Source organism: Patella vulgata, chromosome 5 (assembly GCF_932274485.2).
Source record: "Patella vulgata chromosome 5, xgPatVulg1.2, whole genome shotgun sequence".
Classification (NCBI taxonomy): Eukaryota; Metazoa; Mollusca; class Gastropoda; family Patellidae; genus Patella; species Patella vulgata.
Window position 1 is genome coordinate 31,884,588 of NC_065883.2, and position 20,720 is coordinate 31,905,307.

The following is a 20,720-nucleotide window of genomic DNA, read 5'->3' on the forward strand; positions in this document are numbered from 1 at the left end:
TATAAATCATAGAAAGATCAGTTTTATAGTTCTAGTTTTATTAATTTATTAGATATAAGAAAATTGATCTGATTGGCTCTGCATATATCACATGATTTAACCATAGGCCTGTCAGTTCTTTTATTATGACAGAGATTTTTATACCCCACATTTTGATGTGGACGTATATTGTCATACTTTTCATCTGATTTTGACCAAACTTGAAATATAGGTTTATCTCCCAAAGATCTTGGTTCCTTTCCATATTGGCATGTATCGGAACATTACTTCATGGATTATGGCCCCTGAGTGTACGAAAAATCAAGTTTTTAGCTTGTGGACAAACTAGAGGTCACAATTTTCATTCAATTTTGATGACACTTGATTGAATGTTTATAACCCAAAGATCTCGATTCCTTTCGATATTCGCGCATATCTGATCATAACTTCCTGGATTATGGCCCGAGATTGTATGAATAATCAAGTTTTTAGCTTGTGGTCCCTCTAGAGGTCACAATATTTAAAATTTAAAAAGACGTGCAAATATATCACTATTACACCATAATCATGGTTGAGTTCGAATTTCTGAAAATCTGAATAAAACTGTCTGACAAAATGGCCGTTCCTTGTATGCAAATAGTGTAAAAGTATGTAGTACTAAGGTTGTGAACTCTCTAGAAGTCACAATTTTTATCCAGTTTTGATGAAACTTAAAATATATGTTTTTATCCAAATGATCAAGCTTCCTGTCGATCTTCATGCATATCAGACCCTAACTTCCTGAATTACAGCCCCTGATTGTACAAAAAAACGCTTTTTAGCTTATATGGTACCTCCAGAGGTCACAATTTTTATCCCATTTTAAAAACCAATTAAATTTATCACCGTTACACCATAATGACGGTTGAGTTCGAATTCCATAGAAAATCGGATTGAAACTGGCCGACAAATTTGCCACTCCCCGTATGCAAATAGATTGTGGACCCTGTAGAGGTTATAATTTTTATCTGATTTCAATGAAACTTAAGATATATGTTTATTTCCCAAGGATCTGGGTTCCTTTTGATACTTGCGCTAAACAGATTGTAATTTTCTGTTTATGGTCCCTCATTTTACGTAAAATCATTTTTTTTTTGTTCTCTGTCCATCTCTTGTAAAATGTGTGCATATTTTGCATGGCAACCACTTGTTAATAGCTTGAGCTAGCTTCTTTGAATTTCTATAAATTAAAGAATCTAGGTGGCACTTTGATGTTGCTGTAAAAGGTATTTTGGGTTTTAGAAGTGATGGTGGCCATGTACAGAGAAAGGTGTTCTTATGCTTTCTGTAACACCCTATAACATTTCTCAGTTTTATTGTAGTTTTTGCTCTAGTCTTTTCATCAGACAGCACATATATTTTCAAAGCTGACTTGAAACCTTTTGAAACAAATGAATAATTGATAAACCCAGTGATCTTAGGTTTTTGTTCTTAAAAGCAAACACAGACCTCAGACTTTGAAGGTTGTTTATTTTTAGAACAAAATCAATACAAAAACATAAGACAGAGTTTAAGATGACATGCACTGCTGATAATCCAAACACATATGTTTAATTATTAAAATAATTTATATAGATTAGAAAAATAGTAAGACATTTATTATATTACAGGGAAGGGGAAAAAATGAGCATTTAAAGATATTGGTAACTCTTGTGTATAATTCAATATAATTTCAATTAAATCAGATGTTATTCTTGTTCTCTTTCTCAAATTAACATTTTATTAACATCTAAATAAAATGGGTGGTTGATTTGTGGATAGGGTGATCAGTCATGTGGTTGAGTTGTCTAACTGTGGTGAAGCGTTGTATAATATGTCATTCGAGTCAAGTGGCGTGGTTTCCATCCCAAGCTTATACCTAAGGAGTATGGTCACTTGCCCAACCTTGTGGGTTTTCTCCCACTGCTAAAGACCCCTATGAGCAAGCAAAATATTGAAATGAAATTGCACCATATGTTAGTCCCGAAATGACCTAGATTGTGTTGAGTGGACATTTAATACCATTTCTCTCTCTCTCTCTAATGACATTCTGAACCGGTGCGATAACTTAATAAATACCTTTTGAGTTACGACCTTGATTAGACAACCAATTAAATATCTCGATAATCAAAACCTTTCTAAAGGAATCATGGAATTTTCTGCATCACAGGGTTTGATTGGTAGGTTGATCTGGAGTCAACCAATCATACATTAAGTATATGTCAAAGATGAAGTGGAATAAATTAATGAAAAATAAAACAGATTGAAATGTTGGTATAGTTTTGAACTAAACTGCATTTGACTAGTTAATTTCTAATAGACGTTTCAAAAGTATTTATGATATTACTCTACAATTTTGAAATTTGATTAGCTTGTCTTTGTCGAAAAGAGTTTATTCAGCATTTTTCAATATGATATTTGTGTATGATGAAATTAAAACTTCTTCTGGAAGTCTCCTGAGTTTCTTTCAAACCGATATTAGGGTCCAATAATGATATATAGGAGAAGAAGAAGGTGGTTGTATGTTGATATATTTTGGGCTGATTTAATAAGATTAATGGACGACTAGCTCTAATGGGAGAGCCATTTTGTGAACAATCATAGGCCTGTAAGATATATATCTTAATCAATATACAATCCTACTAGCTACATCAAATACAGGAGAAATCGACAACAACTTTCCTTTAGCTTTATGTTAGACTTTTACTCACATAAATAGTCCAGGTTATGGGAGAGAAATGCATCTCGTTGAAGTTTATGTGGTAAAAGGTTAGAAAGTGGCCTATTTGGTATAACTTTTCACGTTGAATCAAAGATTCTTGACTGATTAGTGTGCAAATGTCCAGAAATCAACTCTAAATTTGCTTAATAAGCTTAAAACTTAAATGTCACAGTTGTTCTGTGTGTCTGGAAGTTTTGTTTGATAGCCGAGTAAATGCCAAATGCAAACTGAAATAAATAATCTTCATTGGGGATAAATAAGAAATAATTAAAAAAAAACCCAAAAAACCCAAAAATTCAAGATTAAAATTTGTAAACCAGTGGCTTAATGTGCTGAAATGAAATCGAATGGAACTAATAAGTTTTCTGCAAAAATAGAATTTTTATTTCATGTTTGAAAACTTGGTCAATGATTTCATTCTAGATGTAATATCAAACGATGACATATCATGATGTAGTTCATTCGTCTGCCACAAGTTTACCTACAATACAAGTGGAATTCAAGCAATTCTAACTTCGTTATAGTATAGAAGTAGAGAATTGGTATCATTAGGAAAGAAGTAATGTTATAAATTATATTTATGTAATGTAATGCCTCCAGGCAATAGTAATGTGTATTCAATACAAGAAAGACAAAATCTTTTGAAGTTTTCATTATTTTGTTAGATTTGCCATTAAAACACAATTCGTCTAATGATGGGGCGTTTTATTGGACCTCCGAGAACTGCGATGTTTTTACTTCTATGGAAAATGGTATGAATTGTTGTAGACAATTGTCGCTCTTCTAAACAAGACTGGCAAATAGTCATAGAAAAATTTGATTTGGTGGTCAGATATTTGGCGTGAAAGTATAGGATGTAGTAGTATAGATAAACAGAACGATTCCTGTGATGTTAGCAGAATATAAAAGTTAACATATTGATTAGATGAATTAATTGGTGTTACTCGCTATATATAGGTTAACTTTACACACTGTCGTTATTATTACACATGTTGATCACTAGATCACCCTTCAACTTTAATAACATCTTCCAATTACTTGTCAACCTAAAATACATCGCCTTTCTACACATATTTGTTCTGCTTAAACATGACTGATAGAGTTGCTGAGATGTTAGTAGAACTGATGTGGTTAACTGTGATTTAAAATCTATCCATCTCCCAATGTGTTTTAATGAGGATTTTAATAAATTAAAAAGAATTAACTCACTGGAATTTAAGTGGTCATGTCATGTTAAATCCTTTTGATCATGGCTTTATTTGATTTGGGGGAAAATATGTCTTTTTAACAACGCATAAATGAATTCATCTCTGTCTAGTGTTTAAAACAACTGGTCTTAACTTTCAAATGTAACCAAAATAAAGAACAAATGATTTTTCCCTGTTCTGTGTTTGGATCAGGAGCTGGGCCTCAAGCACTACCTATCTTGTTGTTCTTTGGGCCGATGCTCTTAGAAAAAAGCCTAAGGCTCCTTCAATTCAAGTACAATCAACATGGTTTGCTTGTTTCTTATACAATTGTGCATTGATTGACAGTCTTCCATCTATGATGCAATTCCAAGATGGCGGTGTTGATGTCATGCTCAGTTTCTGGTTTCTGGTCAATATAGATAGATCACATAAAAGAATAAATTCATGGCAAGAAACTAATATTCAAAGATATTTCTATATTTTTTTCAGGGACAGTAAGATAGCTCAGTTACTACGAGATTCACTTGGTAATACAACATGTCGAACATGTATTATAGTTCATGTATCATCAGCCTTACCTCATCACGCAGAAACGCTTCAAGTTGTACAAATGGCTGCCAGGATGCACCGTATGAAACGCAGAAAGGCCAAGGTTTGTAATCATTTTATTGTCTACATAATTATTAAAATAGAGATAATATAGCTTTGAATTATTTGGTAGGCATTGCATATTTTTATACATTTAACATAAGCTGCTGAAAATTAATACATGCAACGATCCTTGGGCACATTGATGCTCCTCTTGATGTCTTCAGTCTTAATGTCGCATAATCTATTTTACAGATGTCTAGTACAAGTTCTGAAGACAGTTCTAATGATGGAAGTGGAAATTTTCGAAGACCGTATCGAGGATTAAGAATGGGAACATTACGAGAAGATGTGTTATATTCTTCTTCTCATTCAGATCCAGACAACTATACATCAAGTAGTGAACAATCGTGCGATACGGCCATTTATTTAGGATCTAACGGAGGACAATCGTTAAGTGATCGTGACTTTACTGACAACGAGGGTCCCCCTCGATCTGTGCCTAGAACAAATCCTCGTCTTCCACGACGACCTGGTGGATCTCGTTCCTCGGGAGATGAAGGTTCTGCTTCTGATAGTGGTAGAAGCATGACGTATTCAGATCATCACAGGTTCATCAGTCCTGGTTTAGAGTCACCAGTTGCACGAGCAGATTTACCAATTCAGAATATTCTCCAGATGCATTCAGCTCCCAATTCACCACAACACCATCCTTCACACTCTTCTAGAAGAATGAATCCTCATGCTAAACCGCTGGTTACCAGATCACAGATGCCTGCAGATGTGAGAGATGCGAGTCCACACACACCAGAGAAGAGTCAGAAGGCACACAGCTCTTCAAGCAGACGACAAAAATGCCAAGATGGTCAACAGTCTGTAAGAGGTGAACAGTGGATTGATGGACCCGGAAGTGCCATTTATACTGAACCAAAAAATGTCAGTGAACATTGGATAGATGGTCCACAAATATTCAAGAAATGTCCACAATCTCCCAAACCTGATGCTTCAACTCGTAAAAAGTTAAAGAATGTTGTGGTCAGTTCAGAGGAACGATGGATTGATGGACCTCGTGAAATGATTTCTAGTGGAAGTAAATCAACAAATAAAAATCAGTCCATGCATACATTAAGTACTGTAAATGATAACCAAGTACCACCTTCTCCCAGTCCTAAATTAAAACATGCTACAACCGGTGAACGAGCTTTAAAACAAGCCATTATAAAACAAATACCCGATATTAAAATACGACCAGAAAGTAGTATAAGTGTAGAAAGTAATACTTCAACTCATGCTGAGGCTGCTACATCACGGCCTGTCAGTATTTCTAGTAATGACGGACAGATGAAAGATTGTATTGATATCAGTGAAAATATGGTCGTTAAACCATTTGTTAGAGACTGGGTAGAAAAACATCATGAAGTACCCAATACCATTGTAACCTCGGATAACCCAATCAAACCAATATTTCATGAATCAGTTATCAAAAAATTACAAACCTCTTCATCATCATCTTATCCATCACCAACAAGTTCACCATCTTTATCCAAAAAATCAGACAGTATACTACCAGATGCTATCTTTCCTAAAGAACCTGAAACAACAAATCGTGTTACAGAATGGGTACGTTCTGTTTCTATGGAGATGCCTGAGGTTTTAGACACAACTTTTTCATCTGTTTCTATGGCCGATGCAGAAACAAATACAGATCACGATTCAGATTTCGAACAGATTGCTTCCAAAACCAAATTAAATGTGACTTTTGACAGTGGTGAACCAGAAGTGAATATTGTTGATACCAGTTATGATAGTGTTGATACAAGTGACTGTGTTAGTGCTAGAGATTCTATTTACGAACAGGACGTAGAAGAGAAACTCGAATCTATGCATCTTCTTGCAAATCAGTTAACAGACAATGAAACATTGAGTAGTAAATCATTTTCTAACGATATCAATGAAAGTGCTGAAAAGGAAATTCGTGCTAGTGCTAAATTAAGTAGTCTGGCGTACAGCCAGGGACAATCTTCGGTCTCCTCGGACAATGATAACAGTTGTTCAGTGTTAGAACCATGTAGATTATTATTATTACGTAAACCCGATGGAGCTTCAAATCCTAATTTATCAAAAGACTTTTTCAGTGAAAAATGTATCGACCAATCAGTGTTAAGTATTAATAGTGATAACATGGAGACTGTGGCTAATGTGTCTCGACAAAATGTTACGTTAAGTGAGAAAACATCTACCTCAACTTCACTAACAAATAGTAAAGACAAATCTAACAACAAACCTAATATAAAAACTAAACCCCCGCTTCCGCATAAACTTAATGGCACCGTCAAGCCTAGCTCCCTACCCAAACCTTCTTATTCACCATCATCCAGTCCGAAACAAACCCCATCCACACCATCTAGTAAAGACAATTCACCCGAGAAAAAACAAAAATCCATCCTTCATAATGGTAAAACAAGTGAAAACAAAAATAAATCTAAAACAAGTGTTACAGTTAGTACTTCTACAAGTAACGGTGTCGCCAAAATAAATTCGAAACCAAAAACACCCAACGGAAACAGCAAACTACCTCTATTATCTCATGGCTCAACGAAGGAGGCTAAGTCAAAAAAGAAAGACTGTAAAGTGACTTTGAAAGTGAGTAATGGACAAATGGGTGAAAATTCAAGTAAAAAGCAGTGCAATGATTCGGACAGTGGTAATGATAGTGGTATTGTAGCAGCAGTAGAAAAGAAATTGTTGTCCCCATACAGTAAAATAACTAAACCTCGTACCCCGAGTCATTCTAGTAGTGGTCATGGTAGTGATAATAGTAGTTCTATTAGTACCGAGTTACATTGTCATCATGGTAGTAAGTCGGATAAAATAAACGGTGGTACCAGTAGTGGATATGAGAGTATGTTGAGAGAATCAGAAGCTAGCTGTTCTTCTGAGCATGACGATAGTGCCAGTGAAAGTTCTGGGGAACGCAAGAAGGGATCTAAGCGAAAAAATGGTAAGCTATACTCTTCAGTTGTTATTTACTATTAAATTTTGTATTAAAACAGGAAATTATATATAACCATACATGTGACGTGGGAACTGAAATTGTATGGAATCAGACCTGACAAATTTTGAGTACTATTAAATTATAACTGACAATGTCTGTCTACTGGTCATGAATCGAAGAACCTATATTCAGATGCTCAAGTTAAACTGGTTTAATAACCCTGTCGATCACAAAGATGTGGCATATAACCAGTTTAACACACACACCCAACCCCCAAGCTCTGTACCTGTCTTTGAGAAGGCTTTTCTTAAAATGTGGTTTGTCTTGGCTGTCAACAGATTGGGTTAAAAACTACAGACCCAGCTAGCTTTGGGCATTGCATTCAGTTATTTTCTTGGCAAAATGATGACATGTGCCCATTTGTAGTTAACTCTGACCTTTAAATAGTTTGGCTTATATTATGTGTAAACACTACACTACACTGTCTTTAAAAAAAGCCTGTATCAGCACAAAGATAAATGTGTGTGGGAAAACATAATTGTGTCAGACAAAGCCTGTATTACTGGATGGTGTCAGTGACAGGATGATTATTTCCAGGCCTGTTTGAAATATAAATTTTGACACCTTAAATCTAGAAGAATGTTTTGACTGCTTTTGGATTTATTAAATATACATTATGTAAGAATTAGATAAAAATTAATCGAAAATTGTCGATTAACAGGTCATATTAATTTTCGATTTACAGTCCTTCGATTGGCTGTTACTCTGTGTGTTGCCATATTATTGTTTAACATAGATAGGGCAGGTATTGTCTAATCCACTCAACATCTAAGCCATCCGGTGATTTATTGAGTTCAGTATACACTTATCATATGAATAAATGTCTTTATAGAACATTTGAAACCAGAAAAACACCCTGCAATAGGCAAATTTAGCTTTTATTACATAATACATCTTTGAATATTAAAGTGTTTTAGACCCTGTTTGATGTGAGATGCTAACGTCATTACGGTATAATTTTTGTCATATTTTCAAGGTACAAGAAGGAGTCGATCCGCACCAGGTCGAACATCCGACAGTCCCCCTGATAGTTGTAAACAAAGTCCTGCTGCTAAGCGCAAAACATCCAGTCCTTCTATGAAGAACAAACACGGCAAATCAAAAGAAGAACCAGTTGATATTAAATCTTATACCACTAATGATATAGACCGGTTACAAAGAAAGAGACCTGATGATGAGGTAAGTAGAAATTTACCACCATTCTGCTTCTTCTGGGGCTTTACGTCTGCTTCCACCTAGGGTGATATCACAGACAATTCTCAAACACTGATACAGACTAAACAGAGATTAACACAGCAAGAGTAATGAACACAAAAGACAATGGTAACCTTAATCATCCTTAAAAACTGTGGCTTTTAATGTTCTGTCAGAATATGTTTGAAATTGGAATAGAAAGTCTCTATAAAATGTATGATGAAAATCTTCAATCATAGTCATTCATCTGTAATTAGATTTGTCTCATAAACATTTTAACAATTGAAAAATAATTGCAACTAAGAAACACAACAATATGGTTAGCCAAGTGAACTTTTTAATAAATGAGAAGTGTTATAACAAATAGTGTAACCTTTTGTACATATCCTGCCTGGTGCATGGCACCACACTGAGATTTGAGTGCCTACTAATTGCTTTTGATTTTATTTTTTTTTTTTAGACATCTGAGAGAAAGGAACAAGTTCGTCAATTACTAAACAAACAGGAAACTTTAAAACAGGAACTTGTAATGGCAAAAGATACCATCATGATGGAACGGTCGGGCTGGAGTTTTGATTGTAAGTTTCTCATGTGCTTCTCGTGTAAGCCACGACAACAACCAGCTGATGTGTGATGTTGTGACGTAAACCTGTTTCTTCAAAAGATAGTTTTAGATTCACTTGTCGATGTTTTACCAGAGGCCTGGGTAACGCCTGTCTCCAGGTACCACAACACAGCCGTAATACTTCTCTACATCACAGAGCTTCCATTTTTGGTAGCTTGATATGTTTCTGATAATTGATTGAATGATATTTTAATATTCACCACCATATTAAAAAGACAGATTCATATCCAATTTATTTTCGGTTTGGTCTTGTACATTAAATTATAAAACAATAATTCTTCCTTCCTTTTATTAGTTCACACATTTGTGCCAAAATATTTTTGTTTTGTTTTGACATATTTACTATGACACAGAATTTATTTTCATTTAAGTCTTTTTAGTCTTCACATATGGTGCCATAGTTTGTTATTTTCTTTTTAGAAGTAGCTTAGTGTATGTTATATAGTACTGCACATATTTTTGGTCATGCCTATTTTTATATAAGCACATAATGGACCCTAATTATTGAAAATTAAAACTTTTTATATAAATAAAACATTAAATGTCAAACTATTTTGGGGGCATGATATCTATGCTATCCCACTCTAGATACAAAGCTTTGTCATTGAGTTATACCAGTACAGAAGTCAACTATTTGATCTTTGACATCTTAAATATGAAGGAGCTCTATTCAGCTGATCTTCTCTTGAAAATTGATATTAATACATGATTTGTAAATTATCCTATCTACATTCTGGATCTTTTTAAGTTTTATATTTTCAAGACTTGGGTGTACATATCATCCATCATACCTATTTTACTCCTACTGTTAGACTTTTGATAACTTTTTCATAATTTTCCGTCAGATTCAAATCATTTTTAGTCATCATCTGATCTGTTTGCCATTAAAATCATTTAAATATTCAATAATCAATCACTTCGTGTTTGGATATATATATATATATATATTTTTGTGTAATTGTTTGTTAAGAAATATTTACATATTATGGAATTCAACAATTGTTTGTATAAGATAATATTTTGAATACAGAAAATAATGTGAAGCTATGTTTTGAATATTATAAGTATCGATAATGTTGCTATGGTTACTAAAATAAATAATACATAATGAGCATGCTGCATGTTAATAATTTCAGTATTTGTTGCTGAATATGCGGATTTAGAGGACCCAAACAATGTAACAGCGTTGCAAAATGAAACGGCCATACTGGAAAAACGAGTAGATGCTTGCAAGTCACATGTTATGATGGTCACATGTTTCGATTCTAAAACAATGAATTGAGAAATATTTTGTCTAGGAATTTAAAAATATTTAAATTTATTATATTATGGTTGTGTTAATTTATGTGCAATGATATTTAATTTCGTGAAGGAAGTATTGATATTTTCTTTAATAAACGGTCTTCTGTTTTTATATAGTTGACGTTTGGATAACTTTCTAGATTGAATAAATAAGACAATGTCCATGATTTAAATTATGGAATTTGGATACTGTTCTGTTAAGTTCTTATTTATTAAACTAAATTAAAGTCTAAAGTAAAGGAATTGAAGATCCTATATGCTATATGCATTTTGATAAAAGTATGTACATGTATATAGTTAAGTAATGTTCTTAGTTGAAAGAATTATATTTATATGCAATGGTGCTTATTGATTTTAACTATAAAGGACATAATGTCTAAATACTCAAACGACATATATGTTGGTGTAAGTAGTATTTGTACATATTAGAAAATTTTATGGCTGGTACAATAATTGTAATTAATCATGCTAATATGCATAATAGAAATCAGATCCTATAACCATTTTTCCATGTTAAATTGTACAAAGTTTCTATAATTATTCATATTATGTCTTTCAGTCTATGTAATATATTCAAATATATTTGACTTGTATGAACTCTTCAAAATAAAACACTATTTAAGTTATAGTTCAATTATTCAAATCAATCTTAAATTTAATTTCAAAGAAAAATCAGGAATGTAGAATTTTTTGTAAGGTGTATAAATAAATGTTTTCTGAAACAAAAACCCAACAGTAATTTAAGATGATTTATAATTTCTAGCCACTTAAATTAATCTCAAATAATTCAAAAACTTTTTCAAAAGTTTTCGTGGAAAATAAAAATATTAAATGTTTGAAGACTTGAGAATTCAAGAAATCATTTTGTTAATTTGTTAATTTAATCATCAATAAATGTTGTAAGAGATGATTTTTTTTTGTTTCTGAAACTAACCTGTTAGCTTCCAGCTTGTCATAATCTACTCACATAATGAAATGAAGTTTAATTGTAAAATCAAGATGTATAATTTGTCTTTTTGTATATTAACAAACATAATATACACTTTATATACTAGTATATTTATATGTTGTCTGTTATTTATAAAGATAATGGGGAGATTAGATGGCCGAATGTTCTAATGCATGCACTCTAGATCTTAAGGTCTAGTGTTGTGGGTTTGGAACACACATTTGTATCTGTAGCGGCTGCTAACTAGACATACTACTATGGCTGCTAGTATTGCGGTAGGTTTGCTGAATAATTTTCTAAACATCAGAACATTATTCTTCGATGACAATGTTAAATAATATTTCAGGACATCAATCTCATAACATGACAAGTCAAGAGGACATAGATTTAAACCGCAGATTCAGATTAACATCATTTTAACATCACATCAGAAAAGACATTCTTCTAAATTATGACATTATAACTTCATTCTAATATTGTCTGACGCACAGGAAAACACACACATTAGCTGCAACTAGACAAAAGGCAACAATAAGAACACACTCCAACATCTAAAAATCTAAACTTAATTTGTCCTGGACTAGACTCTTTCCCTAAACCTTAGGCCTTTTCTGCATACTGTCAAATAATAGATTTCCAACAAGGTATACATTAATTACACTTCACAGACACAGCTTAAACTGAAATCATGCTTACATCAATACAAACCTGGTAAATACCATTCTAATAAATTTACAAATGCATCTGGGTATATGACTTAGTTGGCAGGAATGTTTAGGCACATTAAAGATGGGTGTTTTATCTATTATTCTACATAAATTTAGTTTACATACCAAATTGTGTCCTACCAAAACTATATATTTGGATTCGAATTAAACTAACGTGTTTGGCAACAAAAAAGATAGGTTGATACATATACATGGGCGTATAAAAACATACCAAAAAACCTTGTGCAAATAATTACTAATACGTGGTTATTATCAGCGTATTGAGCATATTACATGCAAGACCTACTGGAGAGGCGTTAAAGGCCAACTCTTTTAGGATCATTTTGAAGTCTACAGTATGTGACAAGCAGTAGTGGTCGCTTGACTGAACTCTAGGGTTTTCTCTGGTTTCATCCCACAGCAAAAGACCCCTACGTGCAATCTTAAGAAAATATAAAAACACAGCTGATTAGTTAAATGTCATTCTGCCAGCATCTAGACAAGAATTAAATATTTATTGTTCACACTGAAAGGCAGGGACATGACTTTATCACTGGAATTTCAAATAATCAAACAAATTAAGCTATTAAATTCTGGTTATACACATTTTACATACAATATACTTAATAGCAGGGGTTATAAGATAGTAAGTAGACTTTTGTTACATCAAAAGTTTGACTCTGGGAAGTATTAAAGGAGACCAGACACATGGATGGAATGGCCTGGGGTTTGATGTCTTATCAACACAATATTCTGGTAATTTTTAGACTAACATAATATGGTAATTCCTATGGATATAATGCAAGGGTTGGGGTGATTTTTCGTAGCGACCAATGGTAAACCTGTTAAAGAAATGAAATAGGGTTTAACTCTGTTCTGCACTGACCGGGTACCTCTGCACTGACTGGGTACCTATGTAAAAGACTCTAAGAAACCTCAGCTCTGCTCCAACTGGGCTAATGAAGACGGGCATACACCATACAGTGTGCTGAGGGACATTTTGACAGGATAGTGGCATTCCACTTACTTTGCATCAAATTCCAGCTTCCAAGGAATCTTTTGCATACACAGGACCTCATATTTCCATCCTATCCAAACAACTAGATGCTTTTCCTTGCCAGGTCCTCCATCCTGCACCACTGACAAGAGGAAATCATGCTGGAAGTCTGCCCTTGGACTTTAAAGAGTTTCTTATCATTTTGATAAATCAAAATTTAAGGTCCCATATGAAAGAGACAACTTACAAAGATGATGAATAGCTCCCCTTAAACAAACATTATGCAAGAACAAAATCTGCCTATTGCAGGTCTTTCTCCGATATTAAATAGATTAGAACCGTTCAGCCATATTTTGATTTAATTTAAAAATGGAGGAGCGAGATTTGGCTTCGGCTTCGAACAACCGGTATGGTGGTTGAAATTATTGCACACATCTTGTCAAACCTTCAAAGGCTAATATTTTCGCTTGCAATAGAGTAATTTAAATGAAATTTTCAAATTATTCATTTTACATTATCTATTATCGAACTATTATAGCAAGAATGGCTAACTCTTTATCTAAATCTTCCATAATGTATCTTTAATAAAACTCAGTCTTTGCATCATACCATGAGTATTTGTTTTACCAGAGAAAAGGACCCATATATTTTGGCACCCAGGGTGATTTGTAACCCATTTAAACATATAAGCCATTTTCTATGTACTGATTATACCCTTCTTTATTACTATAATAGATCATATTAATATACAAAATACACAAATATACATACAGTAACCTAGGCTACAAAACCACACAGCTTACTGATGTTTTACATATAGATACTAATTTATCTACAAACAATTCTATCATAAATAAGTATTAAACTACTTATAGTTCAAAACATTAACTACAATATAACAATAACTATTCATCAGTATATGCTTTGGATTGATACAACTATTAGACTAGATTGAGGTGCCAAATCCTTCCTTGTCGGACACTTTTTGCAATACTTAGGGTGCTATTGACAAAAGAACACTATTGTCGATGATTAGCAGGATCACCAATTTAAAATTACATCCTTGTATAAAACAAAATCCATTCCACATTGACCAAGTTAGGGAATTAAAATCCAAACAATCTATTTCACAACAATATCTAGAGTTATTATTTTTAAAGCATTAAAATTCAAAAAAAATGTTTAGGTGGAACAAATATATCATTTTCTAGTAAATGAAAATTATCCTATGTGACATGCTATTCTGTTTGTCATGCTATATAAAACTGTATTTACTTGTTAGAAAATGTTAATAGCATCACTGTCCTCAAGATACAAAATGAAATGAAATGGGATTTTAATGTCCTACTTTTCTGTACCAAATGGCAAATGAAGACTCTCCTCAAAATGCAAGATGAAACAATATGAGTATTTCCAAGTTATAAATAACAAAAGCATTATACTCCATAACAAATCTATATACAAATCTACTTCTGTAATCCTACATGTTTTCTAAATACAATCAATAATTACAATTTTTTTTTCTATTTTAATATAAAAACATTGTCTCACATTCAGCACCATATTGTATATATATATATTTCATATATAAATAGAAAATTACAAAAATTTACACAAAATAATTGTACAAAAATGCATATTGATCTTGACAAAAGAATGAAACAGCAGGTGGCCACTTGATTTTTGATGATTTGCATCAAATTGCATATCACAATTTTACATGCATCATGATATAATAGAAGCAGAGATGTTATACCTTAACTACACAAAAACAAAGGAAAAGTACTGAAGATCTTTTGGCAATAAGACATCAATTTAAAAACATTGATTTGTCATCAATAATTCCAACAAAACAAGTTAGACCTTCGACTCTCACACAGTTCGATAAAGGTAACTAGATATGTCTATGTCAAAGTAGTACACTTGTGAATTGTGAACATGCATTGTAAAACAAGAAATTAATGCTACAGCCTTTTCTTATTTTGAATTCCAACTGCCTTGAGTTCTTTTAAGCGCAGCCAATGTGTACATGTAACCTCATTTAGATTGCATTAAGTTCACATCAATTTCTTGTCTTACAGTACCTTGACCATGGGAAGATGATTGATTTATATGTTAAAATTCTTAAATAAGTACAATGTAATGTAAAAACAAACATTTGTATTAAATTATAATTCATAAACATTTCTAAAGATATTCAAATAATAACATTATTCTATAAGACATTTTTTTGAATTTTGATCAGATATACAATCGATACAACTGAGATTCCGGAACATTTAAATAGACAAATATAGCCATGAAATCAGTGATTACAAAAATAAAATCTGCTATAGTTTAGTTAGGTTACTGGATGTTTTACATAAAATATATTATATGTAAAAATTATAGACTTAATCATAATCAAATATAGTCATCAGTTACAATGTCTAACTTCAACTAAATCAACATATTGCACATATTTCCAACTTTTTAAAGTTTTTTGACACATTACAAAGCCAAGAGGATGGAAGAAAAAGATACCAAATCCATATTTTTTTTTCATTTTCACAGGTTTCATTTCATATCATTTGATCAGAAAAAGGGTAATTTTCATCACTTTATATTTAGACAATGAATATATCATTCACTTGTATTGTCATTTATACAGCCGTAGATTCCTGATCTTGTGGTTTCTTACATGAAAAACACATCCAAAATTTACAGCTAAAATTCCAGCCTGATGATCTTTCTAATGATATTGTATCCTTAGTTGATTCAGTTTTCACATCTTCTTCTACAATCATTAAATGCTGTAAAATAGAAAAATAAATGTTTGAACCAAACAAGATTATTTATCATGTTCTTAGCTATAATTTGCAGTCAGACTGTGAATCTGATAGTCCCATGTTATAATGCTGTCTAGCTACAGTACCCTTGACAATGAACTATAAATATAAAATATTTTAAATAATTCTAATTTAAAGGAGCTAAATCGCTAACATTTGGGACCTAAAAATTGACAAGAGTAGGTCGCAACACATATAATACTGTAATATGAATGTATATAAGCTGATTTACATTCAATGGTTTCCGTTTTTACTCCAATTTCAAATCAGTTATGTTCGGCGAAAAAAGCCAGCAGTCTCAAGCGAGTGCAAATTTCTAGCGTCTGGTTATTCCAGTCTACATACGCCGTTTGATTTGGTGCAATGTGTTTAGCCTCGTTCCTCGAGTCTCTTGATACAACTGGGGCTGAAGCGCATTATGGTACACGATTCGTGTACCAATGGTAAAATGTTTATTTTGTCTTAAATATTGGATATCAAAAGCCCATCTTTTTCCGGTAAGATCACAACATGAATGTTGATTTAATTTGACAAATAAATCGTGTTTTCAATGTTGAAGATTTTGAACCCCTAGTTCCGCTAAAAAGGAAAGTGTGCTATGTGATTGAGCTGGCATGTAAATTTTTCAAGCTAGAACAGCAGTTCTAACCTAACCAGTTAGGGGTAACCCCTAGTTCCGCTAAAAAGGAAAGTGTGCTATGTGATTGAGCTGGCATGTAAATTTAGGTTAATCTCCTTCACAATGCAAAAAAATAAGGCTACTGTGACATGTTGTTACTGAAGTCATCAGACAGCAAAACCTATGCCCACAGTAGACCATAAAGGTTGCCACTAATAGGCTGTTCAGAAGCTTATATTTAAACCATCCAGGTTTTTTAAACAAGTTTAACTTATGTGTCAGAACAGACTAAATTCATAGACTATCCAATGTGGCCATATAAAAATGGCATTACTTACCTCCTCTTCATATCTCCTTCTCTGATATTTCTCTGCTTCTTTAACCGTCATTGTCTTCATTTCTAGATGACTGTCTTTTAATTTAGCTGCTAGACGAGAATCACGGTAAGGGCTAGTTGGTTTCATTTTACTGATAGGACTAAGGTTACAAGTATCAAGAGTTACTACTTCTATGGCACGACTTGGTGCGGATCTACTTCTTTTACCACCTGAATAAAATAACATCATAAATTAATATCCTGAATTTGTCAAGAGATGGTAATCTAAGAACTACTGGCATATTTTTATGATAACAAAGAATTCTAGGCAAACCAAATGGATTTAAAATAAGCTTTTGGGATAATTCATATATATTATAAATGACATCTTGTCCAACAGGACAGGTTTAAGATCATTCCCTTCCTTGCATGACACATGTATTGTTGCATTTTTGTCTACTATCTGCCAATCTTCAGCAGAAGTTTGAATCTAAAAATAAGAGTTTAATTCACATCTAGAGCAAATATAAAACTTTTTTTTACATGTATTGGTTGACTTTGACCATACAGTTGTGTCTTATTATATAAGCTTACTTATATAATAATAATTCTCATGGATAAACGTTCATGCCAATGTTCAGTTGGTGATCTACAGAAGACTGTATACAGGGTAGAATGATGTCATATTCAGTTAAAAAAGGTTCATTTTCAAGTCTTTAAACATACTTTAACATAAAAAATTTACCTTTTCGAAGAGTATTTTTCTTTTTATCTGCTGCTAATTTGATATCCTCAGTATCAGAACAGCTAGCTTCTGATTCTCTCAACATACTCTCATATCCACTACTGGTACCACCGTGTATTTTATCCGACTTACTACCATGATGACAATGTAACTCGGTACTAATAGAACTACTATTATCACTACCATGACCACTACTAGAATGACTCGGGGTACGAGGTTTAGTTATTTTACTGTATGGGGACAACAATTTCTTTTCTACTGCTGCTACAATACCACTATCATTACCACTGTCCGAATCATTATGTTTTTCACTTAACTGTACATTGACAATTCGCTGCGTGATTAACATTTCTTTTTCCTTTTTCCCACATTTATTTTCTTTCGGAGTACTGTGAATAAATTGAGGTTCTACTAAATGTACTTTCTTACACGTTTTTTTCGATGCACTTTTAAATTTGACAGCCTTCGCTTCTCTTTCGTTGCACTTCGAAGGAACAGATTGAGTCACATTTTTCACATTTTTTCTTTCCGGTGAACTACACATATCTATAAATGTTTTAGCTGCGGGTTGACTCGATTTTAAACTTGATGGAAGTTGGACGGTACTTAATTTAACCAAACCGTGTACAGGAGAAGGCTTTGTTTTAACAGTTTTCATCGATGAGTTCGTATTAGTATTATCATAAGCACCTACTCCAGGAAAGAGTTCTTTTTCGGGTTTATAACCAGACAGGACAGTTGAGGTAGTTTTTTCGGGAATATATCCTGAAAGTTGATTACAAGTCGTATTACTTTCATTATGCTCACTGGAAATTACACAAGTTTCACTGAAAAAGTCTTTTGATAAATTAGGATTTGAAGCTCCATCAGGTTTACGTAATAATAATAATCTACATGGTTCTAACACTGAACAACTGTTATCATATTCCGGTATATCTGTATAAGAATCTCCATCAGCACTGTGTTTCATGTTTGAATCGGAATCCCCAACAGAATTATCAGGGGTTTTCCAACTATTTGACACATTTTCCAACTTCTTTTCCACATCGTGTTCGTAAATAGAATCTTTAGCACTAACACACTCACTTGTATCAACACTATCATAACTAGCATCAACAATATTCATTTCTGGTTCACCACTGTCAAAAGTCACATTTAATTTACAAGGTACAGACCCGTGGCGTTCTAGTTCACTACTCTGTTCCATTTCATTTGACACAGATTTCACCCACTCGGTGACACGATTTGTGTAATGTTTTTCCTTAGATAAATTTGATTTGTGCAAACGGGGGTTGAGAGTTTTTGCTTTTCTACTACTCATTGGAGAATTCTGAGTTGAATCTCGAACAGTTGAGGCAGACGTGTGCAATTTTCTAAGTAAAGAATCGTGTAATTTTGTTTTCCTGTGACTAGACGTATTTTCATTATTGTCCATCCAATGATTATCTGAAGATTCAATGGTACTTGGAACATCATGATGTTTTTCTACCCAGTCTCTAACAAATGGTTTAACAACCATATTTTCACTGATATCAATACAATCTTTCATCTGTCCGTCATTACTAGAAATACTGACAGGCCGTGATGTAGCAGCCTCAGCATGAGTTGAAGTATTACTTTCTACACTTATACTACTTTCTGGTCGTATTTTAATATCGGGTATTTGTTTTATAATGGCTTGTTTTGAAGCTCGTTCACCGGTTGTAGCATGTTTTAATTTAGGACTGGGAGAAGGTGGTACTTGGTTATCGTTTACAGTACTTAATGTATGCATGGCCTGATTTTTATTTGTTGATTTACTTCCACTAGAAATCATTTCACGGGGTCCATCAATCCATCGTTCTTCTGAACTGACCACAACATTCTTTAACTTTTTACGAGTTGAAGAATCAGGTTTGGGAGATTGTGGACTTTTCTTGAAAACTTGTGGACCGTCTATCCAATGTTCATGAACCTTGTGAGAATTCGTTTCCGGATCAACTTCCATTGGTTCAGCATAGATAGGACCATCAACCCAATGTTCACTGTTACCTACACCAGCAGATGTACCAACTGACTTCTGATGCTTGCTGGAATGACTTCTGATTTTTCTACTTCTGTCCGGATGTGGTTCTGCTTCTATTAAACTTGATAAATAGTGAGGATGAAACTGTTTGGATTTTACCTGAGAAATCTTATGTTGGCTATAATGGGGATGACGTTGCGGGGAACATGGGGCTGACTGGGACTCTATAACATGATAATGATTCTGCTGCATAGGGGAAGCACCCATCCTGGGCCTTAGACGCTGATGATCTGAGTATGTCATACTTCTGCCACTATCTGACATAGAACCTTCATCACCTGAGGAACGAGATCCACCAGGTCGACGCGGAAGACGCGGATTTGTTCTAGGCACAGATCGATGTGGACCCTCATTGTCAGTAAAATCACGATCACTTAAAGACTGTCCGCTAGATCCTAAGAATATGGCCGTATCACATGATTGTTCACTACTTGATGTATAGTTGTCTGGATCTGAATGAGAAGAAGACACAAACATGTCTTCACGCAAGGTTCCCATACGCAGACCTTTATATGGCCGTCTAAAATTACCACTTCCATCTGTAGAACTATCTTCAGAACTTGTACTTGATATCTGCTGTAAAAATTAAAAACATTTGTTAAACAATTTGCTTCTTTAGCTATATAACTGTTTTATAACATGTGGCAGTTTTATAGTTCTGCATATATATAGAATTTATGACAAAGTCTAAACACCCCTGTTCATGCAAAACCAGATTTGGTTTGGTTGGATGTAGTTTGCTTAAAAAAAATTCACTTGAGCAAATATTTCAGCAGTAGGAACCATTCCTTATTTTCAACAGCAAAATGTTTGCTAAAAAC

The 20,720-nt window shown here is 33.4% G+C and overlaps 2 protein-coding genes across 3 annotated transcripts in view; one reads left to right on the top strand and one right to left on the bottom strand.

Annotated features, from left to right (window-relative positions):
* The window catches only part of LOC126822271 (kinesin-like protein KIF26B), a 127,448-nt gene extending 115,716 nt beyond the window's left edge, over positions 1–11,732 (top strand). For both annotated transcript variants that reach the window (XM_050551049.2, XM_050551050.2), the window contains 4 exons: positions 4,399–4,561; positions 4,753–7,498; positions 8,529–8,731; positions 9,207–11,732. In XM_050551049.2, coding sequence (XP_050407006.2) covers positions 4,399–4,561; positions 4,753–7,498; positions 8,529–8,731; positions 9,207–9,380 — 3,286 coding nt within the window. In that variant the 3' untranslated portion in view covers positions 9,381–11,732. The remainder of the gene's footprint in view (positions 1–4,398; positions 4,562–4,752; positions 7,499–8,528; positions 8,732–9,206) is intronic.
* Positions 11,733–14,025: 2,293 nt separating this feature from the next.
* LOC126822274 (kinesin-like protein KIF26B) overlaps positions 14,026–20,720 on the bottom strand; it is a 55,784-nt gene continuing 49,089 nt past the window's right edge. The window contains exons 12-14 of the mRNA XM_056101403.1: positions 17,835–20,475; positions 17,112–17,320; positions 14,026–16,118 (exon numbers count right to left, since the gene is read on the bottom strand). Coding sequence (XP_055957378.1) covers positions 15,969–16,118; positions 17,112–17,320; positions 17,835–20,475 — 3,000 coding nt within the window. The 3' untranslated portion in view covers positions 14,026–15,968. The remainder of the gene's footprint in view (positions 16,119–17,111; positions 17,321–17,834; positions 20,476–20,720) is intronic.